At 33.2% G+C, this 24,161-nt stretch overlaps 1 protein-coding gene across 4 annotated transcripts in view; it reads left to right on the plus strand.

The window, feature by feature from the left end:
• Positions 1 to 585: 585 nt before the first annotated feature.
• LOC136039763 (uncharacterized) overlaps positions 586 to 24,161 on the plus strand; it is a 93,677-nt gene continuing 70,101 nt past the window's right edge. Inside the window, exons 1-3 of one of the 4 annotated variants that reach the window (XM_065723622.1) lie at positions 586 to 1,025; positions 4,023 to 4,151; positions 17,122 to 17,274. In XM_065723622.1, coding sequence (XP_065579694.1) covers positions 895 to 1,025; positions 4,023 to 4,151; positions 17,122 to 17,274 — 413 coding nt within the window. In that variant the 5' untranslated portion in view covers positions 586 to 894. The remainder of the gene's footprint in view (positions 1,026 to 4,022; positions 4,152 to 17,121; positions 17,275 to 24,161) is intronic. The other 3 variants (XM_065723623.1, XM_065723624.1, XM_065723625.1) reach the window with 3 other exon arrangements.

Genomic DNA, 24,161 nt, shown 5'->3' on the forward strand with positions numbered 1-24,161 from the left:
CATTAAAAACACAAAAATTGAGTACCAAAAGTTTTTTTTTCAAATGAAAGTAAAGATTAACCTTGAAGTAAAACAAAGAGAAATTATTATGTATATGAGGTTGCTGCTCCCTCCACTAACCCTCCCTTTTTACACTAAAGTCTGACTAATTTTTCCAATATTGCAAGAACGAACGGTCAAAAACAAGGGCAATGTGAATGGGACAGTAAACATTTTTCACGATGCTTCGAGAATGGAGGGCCTTATTGATGCGCATTTGGTTCAAGCGTGAAGTTTTCAGTTCAGAGGCTATGAAAGGCAGAATTTAAGTAAAACACAGTTTCCTACTGGCTATTTGTGTTGCGCTGGATTTTTTTTATGAAACGATTAGCAGAGCTTTAGAAAATAGAAAGAGAGCTAGAGGGGGAGGGGCTTAGATCCCTCGTATAGAGAATAATTTCGTTTTCGTTTCAGTTTCAACGATATTCTTAATTTTCATCTGCAAAAAATTATTCTTTCTTAAAAAAATATTTTTAAAATCTAAAAAAGTCTAAAAAATATTATCATTTCATTGATTCTTCAAAATTTTTTCACGCAAAAAAGAAAATTATTTGAAAACTTAACAATAGCCAAGCTTTCTCAAGAACTATTTGTCTAGCTTTCTTTCTTTTAGCAGGGGAACAAAAGCTCCCTATCTTAGAAAGCAATGTCTATCTCTGTTACTAGAAACGCAGAGGAAATTTAGTGATTTTCTAGCAAGGAGGGACAGTCAAACTGTTCGGAGAGAAATTATTGACAAATGCGCGTACGCAAGGTAGAACATATAGGGATTGCTTTTAAGGGATACAGACGGATTTTCTCTCTCTTTGTAAGAAACAAGTTTTTAAATGTAGAGAAAATTTAGTGCGAGATAAAATGAAAAAGGATAGTGATGAAGGAAGGAGACTAAAATTAGAAAGTTTGAAGCAAAGGCGGGGAAGACCTTGTAATAAGTTCCCACCGAATGTGCCACTAGAGGAAAGACCCAGTAGATACATAGTAAGGAGGTGTGTGCTGTTTTTCTTTTCTTATTGAGGAGTAGTTTAGGACTTTATTTTTAAGCTAGAGAAAAAATTAAATAAAACTTTCTATATCCCTCCAATAAATTGTCCATTTACAACGTCTAGACGAGAACTGATGTAGACACTGTAATTTAGATTCTAATTGAAACTTAATGTATGAAAAGTAAATAAAGAGATTTATCTTCTTTTTTTCAGGTTTAGTTTAAGACATTTCTTTTGAACAAGAGAAAGATTAAAGCTTTCTTTTTTCAAGAATTAGTTTTTCTCTTTTCTCAAAAATATAACTAGTTCCTCTAATGCGTTTTTGTGGGAATTAATGTAGAAAGCTATATTATTATTATTGGAGTTTTAGATAAGGTTGTAATATAAGAAATGCACAGAAAATGGATTTAGCTTCCAGTTCTTTTTCAAGTTTACTATTGAGATGTTTACTTTTAAGCAAGAAAAAAAAAGACATAAATCTGTTTATATGTTCTTCTGCGGCCTCATGAGAAAACAGATATAATAATCAAATATTCACGTTAGATTAATTATTAGTTATATTAGTTATAATTAATTATTACTGAGAGAATAGGACGAGAGGTTTTGAATTTTTTTTAGACTTGCTCTTATTAGTATGAAAATAAGCGTACTTGAGTACGTACTTATATTTTGAGTACAGCTTAATTTCTTACACGTTGCAAATTCTAGCCTATGATATACTACTTATACCGCTTCAACTAATACTTATGGCGCTATATCTACTATTAATATTAACAGTGACTCATCATAACTAGTACCCACTTATGGAAAGATCCCAAGATCAAAGTCACTTATAGACATGGCACGTGAGTTATCAGCTGAATTGACTCAACTCGCGAACAAACTCAAATTTGAGTCGATTTGACATTTGAAGCCGTGTAAGCACTGACTCTTAAGTTTGAGTTTGGCTCAAATTTAAGCTAATCGATTTTCGACTCAAGCCGATTCTCGAATTAAATCTAGTCTTAGCCCAAAAGCATATTTTCTTATTTAGCGCGTCTATCCTTACCGTTTCTTTTCTTTAGTCGCAAGTAGAAGGAAAAGTTAGGTTAATCCTAATGAAATATAGCCTTCATATAACCTTTTGTGTATCTAATAATATATTTTGGGCTACATGTTTGCACATTGATTTTTGTACATTGTATATTTGCACAAATAGGATATATACCCAATATATTTATCCGTTAATTGGTCTTAGTACGACTGAGCTTGTCGATAATTTACACTGGCTAAATAATAGTACTTTCTGTTTTTGTGACAAGCAGAGGCCGTTAGAACCTAAACCCTTGGTAAAAACGTAGTTAGAATAAAAAGGTGTACATTAGCTGATGAAGATTATTAACTTTAAAGTTGATTATCCTACTTACTTCCATAAAAGTCTAGAAATCGTAGAAAAAAAGAAAAAAAAGGATACAATGATAACAAATATTTTTGGAGTAACGGTATTTAGGAGTCCTGACCTCTGAACACCTTAGGCACCTCTATATGTTGTATTTATTAGTGTCTTTTTTCTTAAGAGAAACAAGTTTTTGCAATACAGCCCATGCTTGCACAAAGGGGCCAGGAACAGGTGTCCTCCTTGTGCAAAAAGATAGGCTTCAAAGACTACCAAAAAATTAGCCATAGAAATGCTTTTTTTTCACCTCCTCGCTCCTTAAAAAAATCCTGATACCTCTTTTAAGCCTCAGATATATGTGCACCTATGTTGCAATCTATTAATAAAGATCATAATTTATCGTAGTGGTCTGTAAATAACGAGTAAGCATTGTGAAAGAGATAAAAAGAAGAAAAAGAATAAAAGAGATTAACGAAAAAAGACTGAGAGAAGTTCATTTATAATCTGCTTAAACTTCTAAGCAGTCTTTCATGCATTCCATCAAAGCCTATAGGATGAATCAATATAAAACACTAAAACACAGAAAAAAGAAGAAAAATAAAGGAGTTTATTCTACCGATTAGCTAACATCAAATTAAGTAAAAGAATTACAAAAAAAGGCTCAAAAGAACACTAATAAAAAAAAAAATCACACACAACTATTGTTAACGTAAACTTTAAAATATTCAACCTAGATTTGAGTTTATGTGGAGTCTCGAAGTATAATCTACACAACGAATCTAACTTGAAGAGAAGGTTTGATGGCCCTAGGTAGAGTGGCTTACATGATGGCCAGTGGCAGCTTTTTTCAGTTTAGTAGTTTAGCAGCTTAGCAGCTTTTTTTCAGTTTGCCCATGAAGAATTTCCACTTCCGTTTAGTACCTTTGCCCATGAAGAACTTCCACATATTTTTTAGTCAGGTAGTGAAAGAATGATTCATTTAGCAATTGTTTGACCTCAAACTACATTTTTACTAGACTAATAGAGCCTTAGGCATTCGAAAGGTGGCAAATCAGCAGTTACATCGGCCACCTTCGCGATAGATATTAACATATCTATTATTAACTATTTATCTAACTATTAACTTTATTATTAACTATTAAGTATCTATTATTAATATTTATTAATAAATATTTAAAAAATCGCTAAAAACCCTTTACTATATTCAACTGTGCTTAGGAAACATTTTAGGATAATTAAGACTTTTTATTTGTTCGTTTTGTTTGAGGAGTGTAGCCAAATCTCATTTTTGATGGTTTTGCTTTCGTTTCAAGGGGAGAGTCTCCATCTGTTAAAGGTTTACTAAGTAAATGAAAGTATATATAAATATATATATATATATATATATATATATATATATATATATATATATATATATATATATATATACATGTTTTAGTGTATTTATTTACGTGTTTTTTATATTTTATATATATTTATATGTTTGAGTGTATTATGTACAATTTATCGTATTTTGGGGATGTGATTTTGGTTCCCTACATAGCTGATTTGGTCAGGACCTTTACTTAGTTTTTCTTTTCTATTGTATTTGCGTTTTCACCAGTGTTGTCACTATGATTGTGCAGGTCTTCTTGCAGCGTTTACATTGGAGTTGGAAATGCTAGACGCTGGGGTAACGTCAAACAGCGCTTGGGATTTACAGGAGATGTTGATTTTGTGGCCTTTTTGCTTAGGATTGCGGAATCACTGCCTTCGTAAGTCTTTTTTTTCCTATTTTGGGAGGATACTTTTTCATTTAGATAATGACGGCTTTAAATAATGTCTAAATACAAGTTGAAAAGAACAAATCGTAATGGGAAATCTGCCTCCCCTTCAGTGGAGGATTTCCCCCGGAAATTCCCTCCCTTATGAAAAAATCCTCCTGTGCAAAATGCTCCATGGAACATTAACCCACGCAAGATCTCCTCCCTAGAAATTTCCCTCGGACTATTCCCTCTTCGCTAAAAATTTCACCCAGACAGTTCTCCTTGGAAAATTGTCCGTGCTCTCTTTTGAATTTTTATTTACTTAATGATCATTTTTCTAATCATTTTGGAAATACTCTCCCTACTGTGCAAAATTTTGTCCTGAAAATCTCCCTCATTGAAAATCACCTCCCTTGAAATGTCCCCTGGACAATTCCCTCTTCCCTAAAAATCCCTCTCAGCCAGTTCCCCTTGGAAAATTGTCCTTACTTTCTTTTGAATTTTTTATTTATTTGATTTCTGATTATTTTTCAAATCATTCTGGAAATCCTCCCTCTTCTGTGTAAAATTTTATCCTGAAAATATCCCCCACCCGGAAATGTCCGTATATTTCACAATAACAGATACTATATGTAAACAATCGGCAGGTTGCATAACTTACATCTTTTTCCCTAGGGGCTGTAGACTTCTTGTCATTCCCAGAGTCATAGTTATTATACCTTTTAACTATGTGAACAAAATGGCTATCTCAAACTTTTGTCAGATATCATTGGAGGAAAAGGGTGTGGGAGAGGTTCTAGTTGACTTCCAATCTTTTTCGTCACTTGAAGAGGCACAAGAACATTTACTTTTTTTCGAATGAGCCTTATCAGTATCTTCTGTGACACTGGTTCGAAGCCTCACCTCTAGGAGAAAAAAACAAACAAACAAATAAACACGCATCCGTGATCTTTCTTCTAACAAAAATACAAAACTTTACATTTTTGTAGATGGGTTATTGAACCCTCTACAGTGGAGTTTTCTAATATTCTAAATCTAACGGTATGAATTTCATTAAGATCGCTTTACCTTTTTAGGCTCATAAAAGTTGACAAATTTTCTTAGGCTAGTAGCATGTGATGGGCAACATTAACCTTAATGAATGTAGTATATTTGAAATCTGCAGAAAAAGTACATTATTTTCATGTTTTGATTGTTGTCATTTTTTTGCGTTAGAGTTTTGGTTACTATTACTTCGAATCACTTCTTACTTACAATTTGTTATCACGAACCGTTTGATGAAAGGCAACAGCAATTTTTTTTACCCTCCTTTATTCTGGAGACGAAAAGTACGAAAAGCTAGATATTATTTACAGATGTATAAGGTTATATATAGAATGTTTCGAAAGGGATCATGTAGATATGAAAAAATAGGAATAACTTTAATGTAATTTTATTAAGATCGTCACCAAAAGCTAAAATATTTTACTCATCATATCTTAAATATTTTAGACTGGAGAAAATTTGGACCCGAGAATTGTGTCTTACCAGACCCATACTTAGGAAATACTTTTTGGCCGAAGGCGAGGGGAATGTTTCTTGAAAAAAACTTCTAAAGTATGTATATAATAGAAGAATTTAGTCAAAACCTTAGAAGCGCGCTTTCCTTAGGAGAGGGAGGGGAATGAAAACTCGACCCTGCCCTTATATCTTCATCCTACACAAAAAAATAAAATAAACGAATTTTAAACCAGAAAAGTAAAAATACAGTTTTGCTCCGAATATATGAATTGAAGCGTTGATAAGGTGACTTGTGAGAAATGTGACTTGTGGCATGTGTAAAATATGAATCAGTTAGTTTCTATCATAGAATTTGTAACCCCATTCAATATGCAAAAATTGTCGGGGTCGTTGAGGGTATGAGTATTTTCAGCAGTCCAAATATGTGTAATGCAGTTTGTAAGGGACTCCTAGATAGCTGATTGTGTGCATCCAATAATCATAATATTACTTCTGATGTCGTTTCTACTTTCTTTTATATTTTTTTTGTATCTGTGTAATTTTCTTACTGGCCCATGATCCATGTGAGAGGACCATTTATTTTTTGGTTGATACCATATTATCACAAAACTTTCACAGTTCATGAAAAATTGAGGAGGATATCACAATATGGAGGCCTTTTTCTCCTTGTAAGAAGAAAATGAAAAAAAAAATGAAATTAAATCATAAAAGGACAAGTAAAGTCTTCTTTCGTAAAATTCAAAATTACACAGGGGCGTACTTTCTACATATCTAAACGACTAGAAGCGACTTAGTAGAATTTTCCTTTATTTCTTCACAAAGTACAAATCATCTAAGACGCCATAATGTTCTTGCAAACTTTTCCCAGCCAATTGTTGGAAACATTATTGATTATCGACTTTTTAGTTAGTTAACAAAGTAACGTCATGGAACTAAATTAGTGGGGAAAGAGCAGGATATAAGCACTCATATTCGGTTTCTCTCAGTTCTCAAGAGAGGATTGAGCCACTCAACTTTTTGAGCCCACTGGAAGATTATCCAGAACGAGATACTCCAAAAATGAGACCAATAAGATGCTTATACGCGTATTGCACGCGTCTTCGAAAAGGGGATGGTACAAGTCAAAAGTGAATTCTTTTTTGCTCGACAATGGGCACTAAGGAAGGTTTCAGGAATGGATACTTGAGAAGCAGCTTTGTTTGACGCAGCATAATCATCTGAAATTGTGTTCCTGAAATGTTGTCTCGTTGAAGCAATGTTTTGGTGCACTACGAGAAGTAATACTCCAAACGAAGGCCTAGAAACACTAACTCTAGTCTGCTAGCTGAGACCACGAATTATGTAATAATGGAAATTGGTATATGGGGTGATTTGTGACAAAAAAAGGCGTTATTTTATCTAAATCACTAAATACTCATATTGGAAAGTGTTTTGAAAGTAGTCATAACATCTTATGGTCTCTGGAATTGGAAACAAAATAATCAGCTATGGTTCTTAAATGGTTTTATAAGACATAATCATAAGTTTGTTCTCTTACTGTATTGCACTTTGGTACCGATTTATAGTAACGCGTATATATATATATATATATATATATATAGATTGTTAAGAATAATACAGCTCTTGATTATAATTTTAAAGTAATATGTGATACAATTTGCATTCTAACTAAAACGAAATTTATTTCAAAAAAGAAAAAGTTCGATAAGATTACTAATAAGGATAACAGATTATATTTACCTATTAATTTTACTTGTAAGCAGATTGAAGATATTAATTTACCAGAAATTTTAAATCAGCGGCATGTGAAACAGGCCCTTCCTAGTAATTTGAATTATAATGATAGTCCAGTTTTAACTTATAAATTTTCAAAAACTATTGGGGAAATTATTTTTAATTATAATTTAATACTAAAAAGACTAGATAGTGATATAAATTGGAAACCGGTTTGTAATTGTAAGCAACTTGGCCCATTTGTAAATCCTACTTACAAACATGTTATAACAGGGGACTTGTCAATAATAAAGCAAGATGATCTTCAAATTATAATGAATAAAGGGGCTAATTTCCGTCTTTCTCATCATCTGAAACCATCGAGTGTTCTTGATAGCTTGGAAAATGATTTTGATTTATTTATTGATAAGTGGTGTAAGAAAGAGAATAAAAATAAAGAGAGTTTTCAAAGTTGGAACAATTTAATTATTTGTAGAATAAGAAATAAAATATATTCTAACTTAAAAAATATTAACACTAAATCATTATTTTATAATGCGAAGATTAAACAAGCAATTGCTAATCTAAAGAATGAATTTGTAATTGTGCAAGTGGATAAAGCTAATAATAATTTTGCCATAATTTGTTAGAAGCTGTATTGTGATATCTTAAAAAGGGAGTTATGCACAACTAATGTTTACGAAAAGGTAAATATAGAGGATGAAAATTTAATTGAAAAGACTGAAGAAATACTTTTTAAAAATTTTAATATTAAAATAAATGACAATGATAAAAAGTTCCCTTTCCTATATTGGACTGAAAAATTTCATAAGAATCCCCCTAAACCACGGTTTATTGCTGGAGCAGCTAAATGTCCAACCCGCATTGCTGCTACTGACATTTCTTTAATTTTAAAGGAAATTGTAAATAAACTTGAAACCTATTGTTCTGGTATTAAAAAATTTTCGAATTTTAATCCATATTGGAGTGTTAATAATTCACTGCAGGTGATAGATTCTTTAACAATGGTTTCAGCTAAAAGAATTGAGTCTTTCGATTTTGCGACAATGTATACTAATTTATCACTTAATGTAGTGTTTGATAATTTAAAAACTGTTATCAAGAAATCTTTCCTCTTATCTAGTAAAAGGTTCTTAAAAATAGACATTTATAATAAAAAAGCTATATGGACAAATTGCTTTAATACTACAGTTAACTTGAGATGTTACAGCTTGGATATGATTTTTGAGTTATTGGAATTTGTTTTATACAATACTTATATAAGATTTGGGGGTGATTTGTACAAGCAAATTGTGGGAATTCCCAAGGGGGGGGGGGAATGCCAGCCCATTTATAGCTGACTTGTTTTTAAGTCAACTAGAATATAAATATATGATGGATAAGAATAATCCAATTAATTTAAAACATGCTTTGTCAAATAATAAAAGATATTTAGATGATATTTTGGTCTTAAATTGTAAGGATTTCATTGATATTTCTAAAAATATATATCCATCAGAGCTTATTCTTGAGCCTAGTCATGGCGCTGGTCATGAAGATCATTTCTTAGATTTAAATATTAATATTTGTGATAATAATAAATTGAGTTTTAAAATGTATAATAAAACGGATGATTTTGATTTTGAAGTGATTAGTTTCCCATTCCCTGAAAGTAATATACACTCAAATATCACATATTCAGCGTTTTTCTCACAGTTACTTCGTTATGCAAGGATTTGTAGCAATTATATTGATTTTAAAAATAGATGTAAAATCATAAGCCAAAAATTGATATCAAGAGGTTTTTCTGCAAATAAATTAACTTGGCAATTTAAAAGATTTAGTTTCCATTATAACGAACTTTTAAATAAATATCAAAAGAACTATCTAGAAATACTTAAAGAAATTTTCAACTAATTTCGGAGGTTCGAGAAATGTTGTAGCAGCGCCATTTATTTTGAATTGTGTTTCTAATTGAGCGGATTTTCTTAAAAATTAGTCACATGGTAAAGATGAATTCTATAATTGTTTAGTTCATTCAGGTTTTTTGCAATGTGTTAATATTTGTGATTTGGTAAAATTTATAATATTTAGTTTACCTATTGTTGCTAAAGGGAGTGATATATTAACAGGATAAGCTTGTTTTGGTTTTACTTGGTTGTTTTACATTTGCTGTTTTTTTTCTTTCATAGGCATATATTTTGGGGGTGATACCTGACGCGGGGATGCCATGGATATTCTGTGGTAGCCACAACACTGTGCTGGGTAGAGAATTTAGAGTGGCGAAACCCTATATAGGCTAGTGTATTCTCCTGATGAGCCCTTATGTTGGGTGTTGCCTCTGAATTTTATTTTTTCTATTGTTTGGTAAATGACGACTTATACTTATTGACGACATGACTGCCTGTCCATGGATTATTCTTTATGGTTGATTGTGTGTGGCTATGCTGTTTGACCTATGTGATTGTATGGATGAGTAGGGTTAAGGCCTCATTCAAGTGCTGGTCTATATTAATCACTAATTTAGGAAAACAGTCTTCCTTTTCTCCTTCTGTCTCTCTGTTTTTTCTTTTTTGTTTGTGTGTTTGTGCTGCTGCATTGGTGATTTCTCATTTCATGATATATATATATATATATATATATATATATATATATATATATATATATATATATATATATATATATATATATATATATATATATATATATATATATATATATATATATATATATATATATATATATATATATATATATATATATATATATATATATATATATATATATATATATATATATATATATATATAATATATATATATATATATATATATATATATATATATATATATATATATATATATATATATATATATATATATATATATATATATATATATATATATATATATATATATATACATACGTATATATAGCAATAATTGTATATTTATTTACTCTTTATACTATATATATATATATATATATATATATATATATATATATATATATATATATATATATATATATATATATATATATATATATATATATATATATATATATATATATATATATATATATATATATATGTTTATAGTATCTTAAAATATTTATAGCAAACATTCACCTATATAATACTCATAATGTTTATGCATAGTTATGATGTCTATGTATAATGATAACTTGCTAAAGAGTTTTCAGGGGAGTCGTTAGCAATAGTTATAGGGGCAGCAAATTTATGACGAAGTACATACATACTTTTCAGTAACGAGATGGCTTAATATACGAAATAGTATAATAACGAAATGACGAGAACCCACTCAGCGTGCGTTTTCAAGTAGGCTCTTAGATTTGTCTTTGGCCGTAGAAAAAAAATTAACCAAACAATTTGTGGTAACGGACTGTAAGTAAGGAGCGGCCCGTCTCAATAGAAACTGAAACTTTAGAAAGATAATTTTGGTACCAATAAATACATCAAAAGAATCGAATTTTATGCTGATTTTACTAATATACAAGTTTCATCATGTTTAGTCTTACCCATCAAAAGTTATGAGCCTGAGAAATGTTTCCCAATTTTTGAAAAAAGGGTGATACACCCCCTAAAAGTCATCAAATCTTGATGAAAATCACACCATTAGAGTCAACGCATCAGATAACTCCTACTCTAGAGATTTCAAGCTCCTATATGCAAAAATGTGGATTTTTTTTTTTTTAAACAGTTAGTGGTAACGAACTGTAGTAAGGAGCGACCCGGCTCAATAGTAAACGAAACTCTAAAAAACGGAATTTTTATACTAAAAGATACATCAAAAGAATTGGATTTTCATGCTGATTTTAAATATATAAGTTTCATCATGTTTAGTCTTACCCATCAAAAGTTACGAGCCTGAGAAAATTCGCCTTATTTTAGAAAATAGGGGGAAACATCCCCTTAAAGTCATAGAATCTTATTCACACCATCGCTTTCAGCGTATCAGAGAACCCTATGGAAAAAATTTCAAGGTCCAATCTACAAAAATGTGGAATTTCGTTTTTTTTTTGCCAGAAGACAGATCACGGGTGCGTGTTTATTTGTCAGTTTATGACTTATTTGTCGTGTTTATTTGTCAAAATACACCGTCAGATTCAGTGTATCAGAGAACTCTGTTGTAGAAGTTTGAAGCTCCTATCTGCAAAAATGTAGTATTTTGTATTTTTTGCCAGAAGGCAGATCACGGACGCGTGTTTATTTGTTTGTTTTTTTTTTTTTTTTTTTTTTTCAAACAGTTCGTGGTAACGAACTGTAGTAAGGAGCGACCCGGCTCAATAGTAACCAAAACTCTAAAAAATTGAATTTTGATATCAATAGCTACATCAAAAGAATCGCATTTTAATGCTGATTTTAAATATATATGTTTCATCAAGTGTAGTCTTACCCATCAAAAGTTACGAGCCTGAGAAAATTTGCCTTATTTAAGAAAATAGGACCCCTAAAAGTCGTAGAATCTTAACGAAAATGTCACCATCAGATTTAGCGTATCAGAGAACCCTACTGTAGAAGTTTCAAGCTCCTATCTACAAAAATGTGGAATTTTGTATTTTTTGCCAGAAGACAAATCACGGGTGCGTGTTCATTTGTTTTTTTCCCAGGGGTTATCGTATCGACCAAATGGTCCTAGAATGTCGCAAGAGGGCTCATTATAACGGAAATGAAAAGTTCTAGTGCCCTTTTTAAGTGACCAAAAAAATTGGAGGGCATCTAGGCCCCCTCCCACGCTCATTTTTTCCCAAAGTCAACGGATCAAAATTTTGAAATAGCCATTTTGCGAACATAGTCGAAAACCATAATAACTCCCTGGGGGAGGGGCTGCAAGTTACAAACTTTGACCAGTGTTTACATATAGTAATGGTTATTGGGAAGTGTACAGACGTTTTCATGGGGAATTATTTTGTTTGGGGGCGGGGCTGAGGGGAGGGGGCTATGTTGGAGAATCTTTCCTTGGAGGAATCACTCATGGGGGATGAAAAATTCAATGAAAAGGGCGCAGGATTTTCTAGCATTACTATAAGAAAACAATGAAAAATAAACATGAAAACTTTTTTCAAATGAAAGGAAGGAGGAGCATTGAAACTTAAAACGAACAGAGATTATTACGCATATGAGGGGTTCTAAAAATACTTTAGCATAAAGAGCGAGGTATTTAGGAGGAGATAAATAACTCGCTCTTTATGCTAAAGTATTTTTAGTAATTTCAACTATTTATTCTACGGCCTTTCTGATTCAGGGGTCATTCTTAAAGAATTGGGACAAAACTTACGATTTAGTGTAAAGAGCGAGGTATTAACGAGGGTACAAACCCCCTCGTATACATAATAAAAATATAAGATTATGAAAGTTTGTTACGTAAGTTAATTCTTAAGTTACGTATATTTTCTACTAATAAAAACGTTCGTTAAAAATTAAAAGTTCTAGTTGCCTTTTTAAGTAACCGAAAAATTGGAGGGCAACTAGGCCTCCTTCTCCACCCCTTATTTCTCAAAATCGTCTGATCAAAACTAAGAGAAAGCCATTTAGCCAAAAAAAGAATTAATATACAAATTTCATTTTAATAATTTATGTGCGGAGAGAAAAAACCAAACATGCATTAATTCAAAAACGTTCAGAAATTAAATAAAAAAAACTTTTTTTTAGCTGAAAGTAAGGAGCGACATTAAAACTTAAAACGAACAGAAATTACTCCGTATATGAAATGGGTTGTCCCCTCCGCAATCCCTCGCTCTTTACGCTAAAGTTTGACTCTTTGCCTCAATTCTACTTTTTAAAACAATTAAAAGCTTTAGCGTAAAGAGCGAGGGATTTCGGAGGGGACAACCCATTTCATATACGGAGTAATTTCTGTTCGTTTTAAGTTTTAATGTCGCTCCTTACTTTCAGCTAAAAAAATAGTTTTTTTTATTTAATTTTTTCCCAGGGGTGATCGTATCGACCCAGTGGTCCTAGAATGCTGCAAGAGGGCTTACTCTAATGAAATGAAAAGTTCTAGTGCCCTTTTTAAGTGACCAAAAAAATCGGAGGGCACCTAGGCCCCCTCCCACGCTTATTATTTTCCCAAAGTCACCGGATCAAAATTGTGAGATAGCCATTTTATTCAGCGTAGTCGAAAAATCTTATAACTATATCTTTGGGGAATACTTACTCCCCCACAGTCCCTTTGGGAGGGCCTACACGTTACAAACTTTGACCAGTGCTTACATATAGTAATGGTTATTGGGAAGTGTACAGGTGTTTTCAGGGGGAATTTTCGGTTGGGGGGATGGGTTGAGAAGAAGGGGATGTGTTGGAGGAATTTTCCATCGAGAAATTTGTCATAGGGGAAGAAAATTTCCACGAAGGGAGCGCAGGATTTTCTGGCATTATTAAAAAAAAAAAGAGAAAATAAATATGAAAATGTTTTTTCAACTGGAAGTAAGAAGCAGCATTCAAACTTAAAACGAATAAAAATTATTACGCATATGAGGGGCTTACCTCCTCCTAATACTTCACTCTTTACGCTAAAGTATTTTAAGTAATATCAACTATTTATTCTACGGCTTTTGTGATTCAGGGGTCATTCTTAAGGAATTGGGACAAAATTTAAGCTTTAGTGTAAAGAGAGCGAGGTACTGACGATGGGGTGAATCCTCTCATATACGTAATAAGAACATGAAAATACAAAAGTTCGTTACGTAAGCTAATTTATAAGTTACGTATATCTTTTACTAATAAAAACATTCGCAAAAAATTACGAATTTCTGTTCGTTTTAAGTTTTAATGTCGCTCCTTACTTTCAGTTAAAAGAACTTGTTTTTTTTTTTAAATTTAATTACATACAGTAGTGATTATTTGGAAGATCACAGAATGTTTTTTTGGGGGGGGGGGGGTATAGGGGAGGGGGCTATGTGGGAGGATCTTTCCTTGGAGGAATATTTCATGGGGGAAGAGAAGTTCAATGAAAAGGGCGCAGGATTTTCTAGCAGTACAAAAAAAAACAATGAAAAAATAAACATGAAAAAGTTTTTTCAATTGAAAGTAAGGAGTAGCATTAAAACTTAAAACTGAAAGAGATTATTACGCATATGACGGGTTCTTCTCCTAAATACCTCGCTCTTTATGCTAAAGTATCTTTAGTAATTTCAACCATTAATTCTACGATCTTTCTGATTCAGGGGTCATTCTTAAGGAATTGGGACAAAACTTAAGCTTTAGTGTAAAGAGCGAAGTATTAACGAGGGGACAAACCCCTCTTATATACATAACAAAAATATAAGAATATAGAAGTTTGTTACGTAAGTTAATTATTAAGTTACGTATATTTTTTACTAATAAAAACTTTCGTTAAAAATTGTAAGTTCTAGTTGCCTTTTTAAGTAACCGAAAAATTGGAGGGCAACTAGGCCTCCTTCATCAACCCTTATTTCTCAAAATCGTCTGATCAAAACTAAGAGAAAGCCATTTAGCCAAAAAAAAGAATTAATATGCAAATTTAATTTTAATAATTTATGTGCGGGGAGCCAAAATTAAGCATGCGTTAATTCGAAAACGTTCAGAAATTAATTTAAAAAACTAGTTTTTTTTTAACTGAAAGTAAGGAGCGACATTAAAACTTAAAACGGACAGAAATTACTCCCTGTATGAAAGGCGCTGTTCCCTTCTCAACGCCCGGCTCTTTACGCTAAAGTTTTTTTAGGTAGTATTATACAGATATTGGCTTTTGGTCATTGAACATCCCCCACATCAACCCCTGGAAGTTTCAACGTATTGCTATGAGCCATTGCTGTGATATTGCTGGCATGCCCTTATGATAACCTGTATGCCCATAGTGGGTTTTTATTTATTTTGATTTTCCTCTCAACATTCCCTAATATTTTAAGTATAATACTCTTAGCCTTAAAGTTAGTTTCAATAGAAGTAGTAGTTGGAATAGCAGTGGTAGTAGTATTAGTATTGCATTTTTGTCAATTGATCCTCCCCCTAAGCATTCCCTGAAAGATCCAACTTAATTCCATAAGCCATTCTTGAAAAAAAACCTTTTGATAACCTGCATGTACATACTGTGTATTGATTTAGTTCAAATTTCCCCTTAACCTTCTCTCGAATATACACTTTCATACTCGTAGCCTTAGTAGTATCGTATTAGCAGTAGTACAGGAGTAGAAGGAGTAGTAGCAGTCGTAGAAGTAGTTGTAGTAGCATTAGCGTGAAAATTGCCTGGTTAATCAATTGCTTTTCCTCCTCGTCGTTACCTTAAGTTCCAAATTTATACACTTTGTTATTCCTGAGTTACGCCCTCTTGACAAACTGCATCTCCATTTCACTTAGCTAACAATTCTCTGAAAGCATCACCTGTGTACCCTTGGTTCTTTGAATATTAAAGGTAAAATATGCCCCCATTTCCCAACAACAAATACTGTATGTAAACCACTGGCGAATTGTATAGCTTATAGCCCTTGCCCCGAGAGCCACGAGGGATTGACATCCCCAGAGACAAAGTTAGTGGGCTTTTCAACTATGTTGAACAAAATGGCTTATTCAAAATTTTGATTGGATGTGATTGGGAATTGAATGAGCGTCGGACAGCGTTTTGTTTCACCAAATCCTTTGGTGAAACAAAAGTACGTTGTGCCCACTTCGCTCTTTACTTAGGCAGCTCTATTATGCTCTCTATGATATCTGATCGTCTTTTAATTCAAGAATCAAGAATCAAGTAATTCAAGAATATAGTGCTGCTATGGTCTATATATATCATTGCTGTATACTATATATAGTGATTATTTTATGGCTGCGGCTATAGTATAATCAGTAGGCGCCAATAGTCCTAGTTTCAACGACATTTTCTTCTTAACATGAATTTTCAAACCTATTTTTGCACCCTGAAATGTTTAAATCCCAAAATCTTCTCTTAAAAAGAAAAAAATATGAGAGACTTCCTACCTCAGCCGCATCAAAGTTATTGTATAGCTATTCTGGTTGGTAAAACCAAGGTTTTTCAAAAGCTAATTCGGAATTAAGCGAATTCGATGTTTTAAATTGCAGCAGAATATAGACTATTGTTTTTATAAAAACATATTTATTAAGAGAGACTCAAAATAACTTTCGACATCTTAAATACTCTAGGGCAAATTAACCCCACATAGAATAAACAAAAGATTTCTATCTATTTTCAGCTATACTATCCCCTCAACCGTTGGTATGGTCTTATGCCTTACTCATATTATGTGTACAATAGTAAGTTGTACTCATATGATAATATGTACAAAGGAGAAAATTGGTCTGTGCATTGATAATATGTAATTTGTTTCGTTTTTTATTTTTGCTCTGTATAAAATAGTTAAGCCTCACTGCTCTAGATTCTTCACTTTCTTCTTTCTCACAATTTATCTTTATACATCTGTGTCATCGCTGCTTATAGTCACACAATCCAGCTTTGCTCCCCTTTGTGCAACTTCTGATGCGCATCAGTTAATATAAGTTAATTTATATAATTAATTTGATTAATATAATCAATTTAATTAATTATAATTAATTGATATATTTATATAATTAATTTATATTAATTAATTTAATTTAATTGCTTTAATTAATTTATAAATTTATAAGTTAAAAGTTGACCAAAATAAACAGAGCACGTTATACAACATGTGCAAGAATGGTTAATTCTAAATGCTAATATATCCCATCCCTTTTAACCGCAAAATATTGTAATTCCGGCATGACCTCAAGGGTTATAACCGAGTATTTTTATAGAAGCAAAGAAGATAAGCCGATTGATATAACTACGGCAATGGCAGCACTTGCAGCTACGGCACAACGATTTCTTGAAGGATATCCTCTTCAGAATGGGATTGATATTAAAGATGAATACTATGATGAAGAAGATGAAGAGCTAACAAATGAAAGGTAAGTTTCTTATGTTGGGTCCAAAATAAAAAGGATGGTCTTGCCCAGTGTTCCAATTCATATGTTTGTTGTCTTCTAGTGGAAAGACCCACGGTGGAAGAAGTTAAAAAGAGCAAAGGTTGAGAATCTCAAACTTGTTATGTCCTTCCCAAAGACAGTCCTTATTAAGGGGAGGATGTGCATATCTCTCAGTTTACTGTTTCTCAAATGATAGTTCAGCAACCACAAATGTGTAAGCAGTCAGGATAGTGCCTTTACAACGTTCATAGTAAATACAGTGCTTCAGATCCTTAAAAAAAGGAAAAAGAAGATTAATTTTACTAGTTTGCCTCATTCGCTTTAAAGAGTTACTCGCCCTCTTTTTTGAGATAAGTGTAGGGTCATTTAGTAACCTTACATTAGCGAATCACCAAATATTCCTTGCCGTAGTGATTAGCGTCGTCCAAACTCTTTTTCTCACATGGATTAAATTTATTGAGTTTATAATGGTAAAATTATAATTACCGAAATTTGTGGTATAGCATCTGGTTGTCGACGGCTCCAATAACCTCACAAAATGAAAATAAGAAATATAAAGCTTTGAAACAAAGCTGAAGCTGGAGTAAGTGAATGTGGCTGAGAATTATTTAAGATAAATAGGGCACCATTGGAGAATACACTTTGACTTTGTTTGACTTTGTGCGCTTGGTCACCTAGTGTTTTTCATGGTTAAACTTTTGACTGATACGATGAACTTTATTCGAAATGACATATTTTAACCAGTTGAGCGTCATCCTCTGACTCTGCACAAAACTTGCCACTGGTTGTGTTTTTCTGGCTTCGATGACTTAATTCGGTTGATTTTCGTTGACTTTCCCCCAAGCAATAAATTTCTGTTGCATATTTGACCCAAGGATATAATGAAAGTGGCTGATCAAGCAACTTAAAAATAATAGAAGTAAGGGCTTCTGTGTGAAAGATAACATTTACCAAAGCCCTTGGTTTTCAACTTGCTGCGGTAAAAAGGAGTATTGAGTCTCATGGGCATTAACATCAAGTAATTTGTTACCTCATTTGTGGACTTCAGGAGTATCACGGAACTACCATCCGTGTAGGAAATATGTTTGTTGAGAATATTTTTATTTTGCCAAATTCCTTCTAAGCTATCCTCCTTAGACCAGAGACGTTTTTTTTTTATTGTTAATTTCCACTGGTTTTCTCTAGCTTCTGCTGTTGATAAACGACGTCTAGATTTCCTTGTCAATTTCGTCTCATATTTGCTCCTTGTTGATATTTGTTTATCTAATGTTCTTCTTTATTTGCGTTTATGTATCTGCACTGTCTATTTAACTACATTCTATTGACTCCTATTATTAATCCATTGTTCGTGTTTATTGTCATGTTGAGCGTTCTGTTTATTATTTATTTATTATCTTCCACTTATTTATTTGTTTTCTTTAGTTTGTCACTCGTCTTTAGCACGATTCGCTTTTCTTTTGTTGGATATCAGTTGTAAATCATTTGAACTGAATTTAATGTAGCCAGCTGTTACTTCTAAATATTTTACTTGGCGATTGACTTTTTAAACAGTGTGCGGTAACTAACTGTAAGTGAGGAGCGACCCAACTCCATTGTAACCGAAATTCTAAAATAGCCGGATTTTTGTACCAGTAGATAAATCAAAAGAATTAGATTTTTATGCTGATTTTAAATATATAAGTTTCATTAAGTTTAGTCATACCCATTAATAGTAATTAAAAGTTTAGTCATACCCATTAAAGGTAACGAGCATGAGAACATTTGCCTTGTTTTCGAAAAAGGAGGAAACACCGCCTAAAAGTCAAATAATCTTGATGAAAATCTCACCATCAGAATCGGCGTACCAGAGAACCCTATTATAAAGGTTTCAATCCCCTATCTGCAAATATGTAGGATTTCGTATTTTTTGCCAGAAGAAAGATCACTGATGCGTGTTTATTTTTTGTTTTTTCCCCCATGGTTATTGTATCGACCCAGTGGTCCTAGGATGTCGGGAGAGAGAACAGAAATTAAAAGTTGTTGTGCCCTTTTAAAGTGACCAAAAATTGGAGGTTAACTAGGCCCCCTCCCAAACCCATTTTTCAAAAAAACGTCCGATCTAAATTTTGAGATAGCCATTTTGTCCAGCATAGTTGAAAGGCCGAATAACTATGCCTTTGGAGATATCATGACCGCCCAACCCCTAGGGAAAGGTCTATAAGTTGCAAACTTTGCCTATTGTTTACGCATATTATTTGTTATTGGGAAGTATGCATACATTTTTAGACTGGGGGGATTTCCGCTTGTGGGATTTTCCACGGGGATAATTTTCTATGTAGACGGAAGTTTCCAGGGAGTGAGTTTTTTAATTTAGTCTTAAAGTTAAAGGTTACGAGCCTGAGAATATTCGCCTTATTTTCACACCATCAGAATCATCGTATCAAAGAACCCTACTGTAGAGGTTTGAAATTCCTATCTGCAAAAATGTGGTATTTTGTATTTTGTACTAGAAGAAAGATCGTGGATTGTTTTATTTGTTTTTTTCCAAGGATGATCGTATCGACCCATTGGTCTTAAAATATTGGGAGAGAGGTTGTTCAAACGGAAGTTGAAAGTTCTAGTGCCCTTGTTAAGTGAACGAAAAACTGGGGGGGGGGGAACTAGGCTCCCTCCAAACCCCCCTTTTCTCAAAATCGCCTGATCAAAATTTTGAGACAGCCATTCCGTTCAGTATAATTGAAAGGCCGATTAATATGCATTTGGGGATATCTTGACCCCCACAGCCCCTGGGGAAAGGTCTTTAAGTTGTAAAATTTGCCCATTGCCCATATTATTTGTTATTGGTAACTATGCATACATTTTTTGGGGTGGGGGAGGGTAAATTTTTTGCTGATGGGATTTTCCACGCGGATAATTTTCCATAGGTTGAGAAGTTTTCAGAGATTGAATTTTTCAGGGAAAATTTTACAATGGGGGAATTGCCAGAATTCTTATAAAAAAATTCGTCTTATTTTCAGACGAATTTAATGCAAAGAGAAAGCATTGCTTTCTCTTTGCCGATTCAAGTTCACGCGTGGAGATGTTAAGGGAAATTGTCCGGGGTAAATTTTCCCCAGGATCTAAATTGTCTAGAGAATAAAACTGTGGGGATGAGGGACTTTTCCGTGGAGTGTAGCCAAATTTCCTGGCATATTTAAAAAACGATCAGAAATAAATTAAAAAAGAACTTCTTTTCAACTGAAAGTAAGGACCGACATTAAAACTTAGAACGAACAGATACTATTACGTATATGAGGAGGGGGGGGGGTTGTTCTTCCTCAACACCTCGCTCTTTACGCTGAAGTCTGAATTACGTCCCAATTCTTTAACAACGACTCCTTACGAATACTATGGTCGTTTAATTAGAACAATAAGAAGCTCTTTTTGAAAGCACTAAGAAACTTTAGTTGAAAGAGCGAGGTGTCGAGGAAGAGCAACTCCCCTCACACACGCAATAATTTATGTTCGTTGCAAGTTTTAACGTTGCTCCTTACCTTAAGTTGAAAAAACTAATTTTTTTTTATTAATAATACCTGAGCTGCCTTTTTTATTAAAATATGATGCAACTAAATGTGCCCAAACATTACAAAAAAAACCGGAAAAAAGATTATTATCGGATTCCTCATGCATTCTTGAAGCATTGAGATGCAGAATCTAAACTTTAACGTAGAGTTTGGGAGCTTTGTCATGTACGGTATTACTTGTATTCGTTACGAATTTCAATACAGCTATTTTATTTATTTGAATAGAAGTTTTTTTTCCTTTTAATCTCTGTTTTAGTAAAATACATAGTGCTATTCAATAGTTGTGGATTTCCCCCTTTAATCCTTCCCCCCTTTAATTTCCCCCTTTAATCCTCTGTTTTCCGCCCCAAAACCCAACTTTATATTATCGTACTAGTTTCTGACCCAAAGCTTTGCGTTCTAAGAACTACCAATTTCTGTTAGAGGTTTTTCCGAAAGAAAAGAGCTGACATTCCCCTCAACACCTGCATTTGATCATATCTTCCCGCAAGTTAAGGAAGGCCAGGGTTTAACCCACTTATCCCTCTGTTTTGGTCTAAAGAAACTCTTATGGAAAGTTTGAAAATGTGAACGTAAAAATGGCTTTTTTTACGCCACCGTATGGCAGTGCAGCCACTGAAATTTGGAGATCGTATACACTGCTTTCTTGGTTACCCTGAGTCGTTTGGCTGTTTTATAATTTTCACTTGACAGTTTTTACTCCTTTTGGGCCACTGTTGTTGTTTTGACACAAAAAGTTCTTCCCTTTTTGTGGTGTGATCTCTATTTTTACCTAAAGAAGGTACTTGAACTTTAATTTTTCGTTTCAAATGAGCCCTCGTACGCATACTAGCCTGGCAAATTATTCCCAGGGGAAAAAATAGAAAAAGAAACAAACACGCCGATAAAAACGCGTCCAGGCCATCCTGCTAAGTAAAAATAAGAAAATTTGTATTTTGCATTAAAGGGTTGAAACCTTGTCTCTAGGGTTTACATGTATCTTGAATTTGAGGATCCAATTTTATCGAGATTACTTCAAATTGCAGATTCTTTTCCCCTTTACTGAAATTGTGCGAAATTGGATCCTTTTTGTAAAAAGGATCCTTTCTGCAAAAGGACCAGCAAAATCCTTTTTGCAGATCCTTTACTCATCTACTGAGATTGTGCAAAATCCTTTAAATATCTTAGATGGGTAGCCCCTAACTTAAAGAATTGTACATATTTGGAATCTGCATCCTTTTGATCTATGTCTATATAGATATATGCTAATGCTACTTCTAATAATTCATTGCCGCACCAAGCCACCTGAGGCCAACATAGCTACGCACGCTCCTCTTCCATCCCGAACTATGCGAAACCTCCCTCTTTACACCCTCCCAAGAAGTGCCCGTTCCCCTTAAATGTTTCCTTACGATAACCTCCCACCCCACTCGAGGACAACCTGCTTTTTGGTTGGTTCTTGATGATTGGCCGACAAAGACAATCTTTGGCAACGTCTCATCCTTCATCTGCAGAACCTTTAGAAATATAATTGTAAAGACGCCAGAGGGCCATGGCAGCAAACAAGAAAAAAGCTCCGTTTTCTTTAAAGTTTCTGCTTCTACTGATAAATGCTTCTCTTTGCTTACTGTTTCTTCCCCCAAACCCCATGCCAGGCACAGGAGGCTCAATCTCGTAATTGAATCAAGCTCTTTTCAGCGGTTATCGCGCTAACGTAATCTTGAATGGATTTTGACTCTGTAAGATTTAATTTGTTGTACCAAAGTTTTAATACACATAAAAAAAGAATAATGATCCTCCTGAGCCGTTGCTGGCGCATAGGGTTTCGAGTCGACGTTTCAGTTGCTGGCTGTTTTTTACAGGGACAGGTAGCAAGCTTGTCGCCCATTTAATATAAATGATTAATATTAAATTGATTTATTTGTGGGTTCACTGATGGAATATAATAAATAGCATTGATATCACCGAGCTATATAAAACCGAAACAAAAAGCATAGGCAGTGCAATAGCGCTGTCTAAGTAAAGATACAGGATAAGTCAAAGTATTACCACAGATTGTGCAACATTATATTGTCACATATTCCCACATTTAAATAGTGACCGTATTTCAAATTTGAAAGTATTCAAAAAATAACATTTGAATTATTCATCTATCCGTTGGGCATTCTTGGTGAAAGATTTAAATGCGAACTTCCTGGGAGGGTGTAAAGAGGGAGGCTTTGAATAAATTGGGATTAAGAAGAAGCGTGTGTAGCTGTGTTGGCCTCAGGCGGCTTGGTTTTGCAGTGAGTTGTTAGTAGTAGCACTAGTACTATTGCGGCAGAAACTTCAAATTAATTAAGAATTGGCAGGGATGCCAATTGGAAGGATAAATTGACTCATAGAATTTGAAATTACCTGCCCCTTTGTATCTTTGTTTAAAAAACGAATTTTATGAAAATTACAGACAAAATTTTCTTGTTTAAATCAGGACATTGAGATATACATTTCTGGAGGGGGTTACACTGAATATCGTTTTTATGTCTATAATTCCCTTCACAAGCAAAGCACGGTCTCCTAGTGCTGCATGATAAAACTGATAACAATAGAAAAAGAGAATGGGTTGCTACCGCTTATGCGTCCATACAAAATTTCTAAATTGTGCAAAAAATATACATATTTTGTCTAAATTCACTTTATTCTATCCTAAGCATGCTAATACAGAGGTAAATGTCTCACAAGTAACGCTGGCGTTGTGTGAAAGGAATTTTCACACATGATTTTTGATTTTTTTGAAAATTTTTTGAAAAAATTTATAATTTCAGTCATAATTCTTAGCACTTGTCATTTTTTTTTTGAAGCTGGGTAAAAGAAATATTTAGATAAGTGAAACTAGCAAGACGTCTCGCTAACAAGAAGCATGGTATTATACTTAAAGGCAGTTAAAATTTTACGGGTTAGTATGTGAATCCGAACGTAAAAAAATAGATATAAGAGAATTAAGATATAAGAATTATCTTATAAGACAAATAAGAGAATTGGTGTTTCAATTTAATACTGGAAATAAAATTAAAACAATTAAATGATTCCTGGAGTGATTTTCCCTCTACAACATTCCATGACCAAACTACAAGCGATTTGACCACTAGATGTGATGCATCACTGGAAGTGATCCATCACTGGATCACTGAAGCACTAAGTCTTATTTTCTTTTTCATTCTGGAAATTATATTCACTGTATATCTACCTTCTTATTTTTCAGTTATTCCATTTCTGTATTATTTGCAAATGTAAAGGGTCTATCAATTTCGAATTTTGAAAGTTTTAAAACAAGAGAATCTAATCTTGAACTGATAGATTCTTAGAAGT

The sequence above is a fragment of the Artemia franciscana genome, chromosome 20 (genome assembly GCF_032884065.1).
Source record: "Artemia franciscana chromosome 20, ASM3288406v1, whole genome shotgun sequence".
Taxonomy (NCBI): domain Eukaryota; kingdom Metazoa; phylum Arthropoda; class Branchiopoda; order Anostraca; family Artemiidae; genus Artemia; species Artemia franciscana.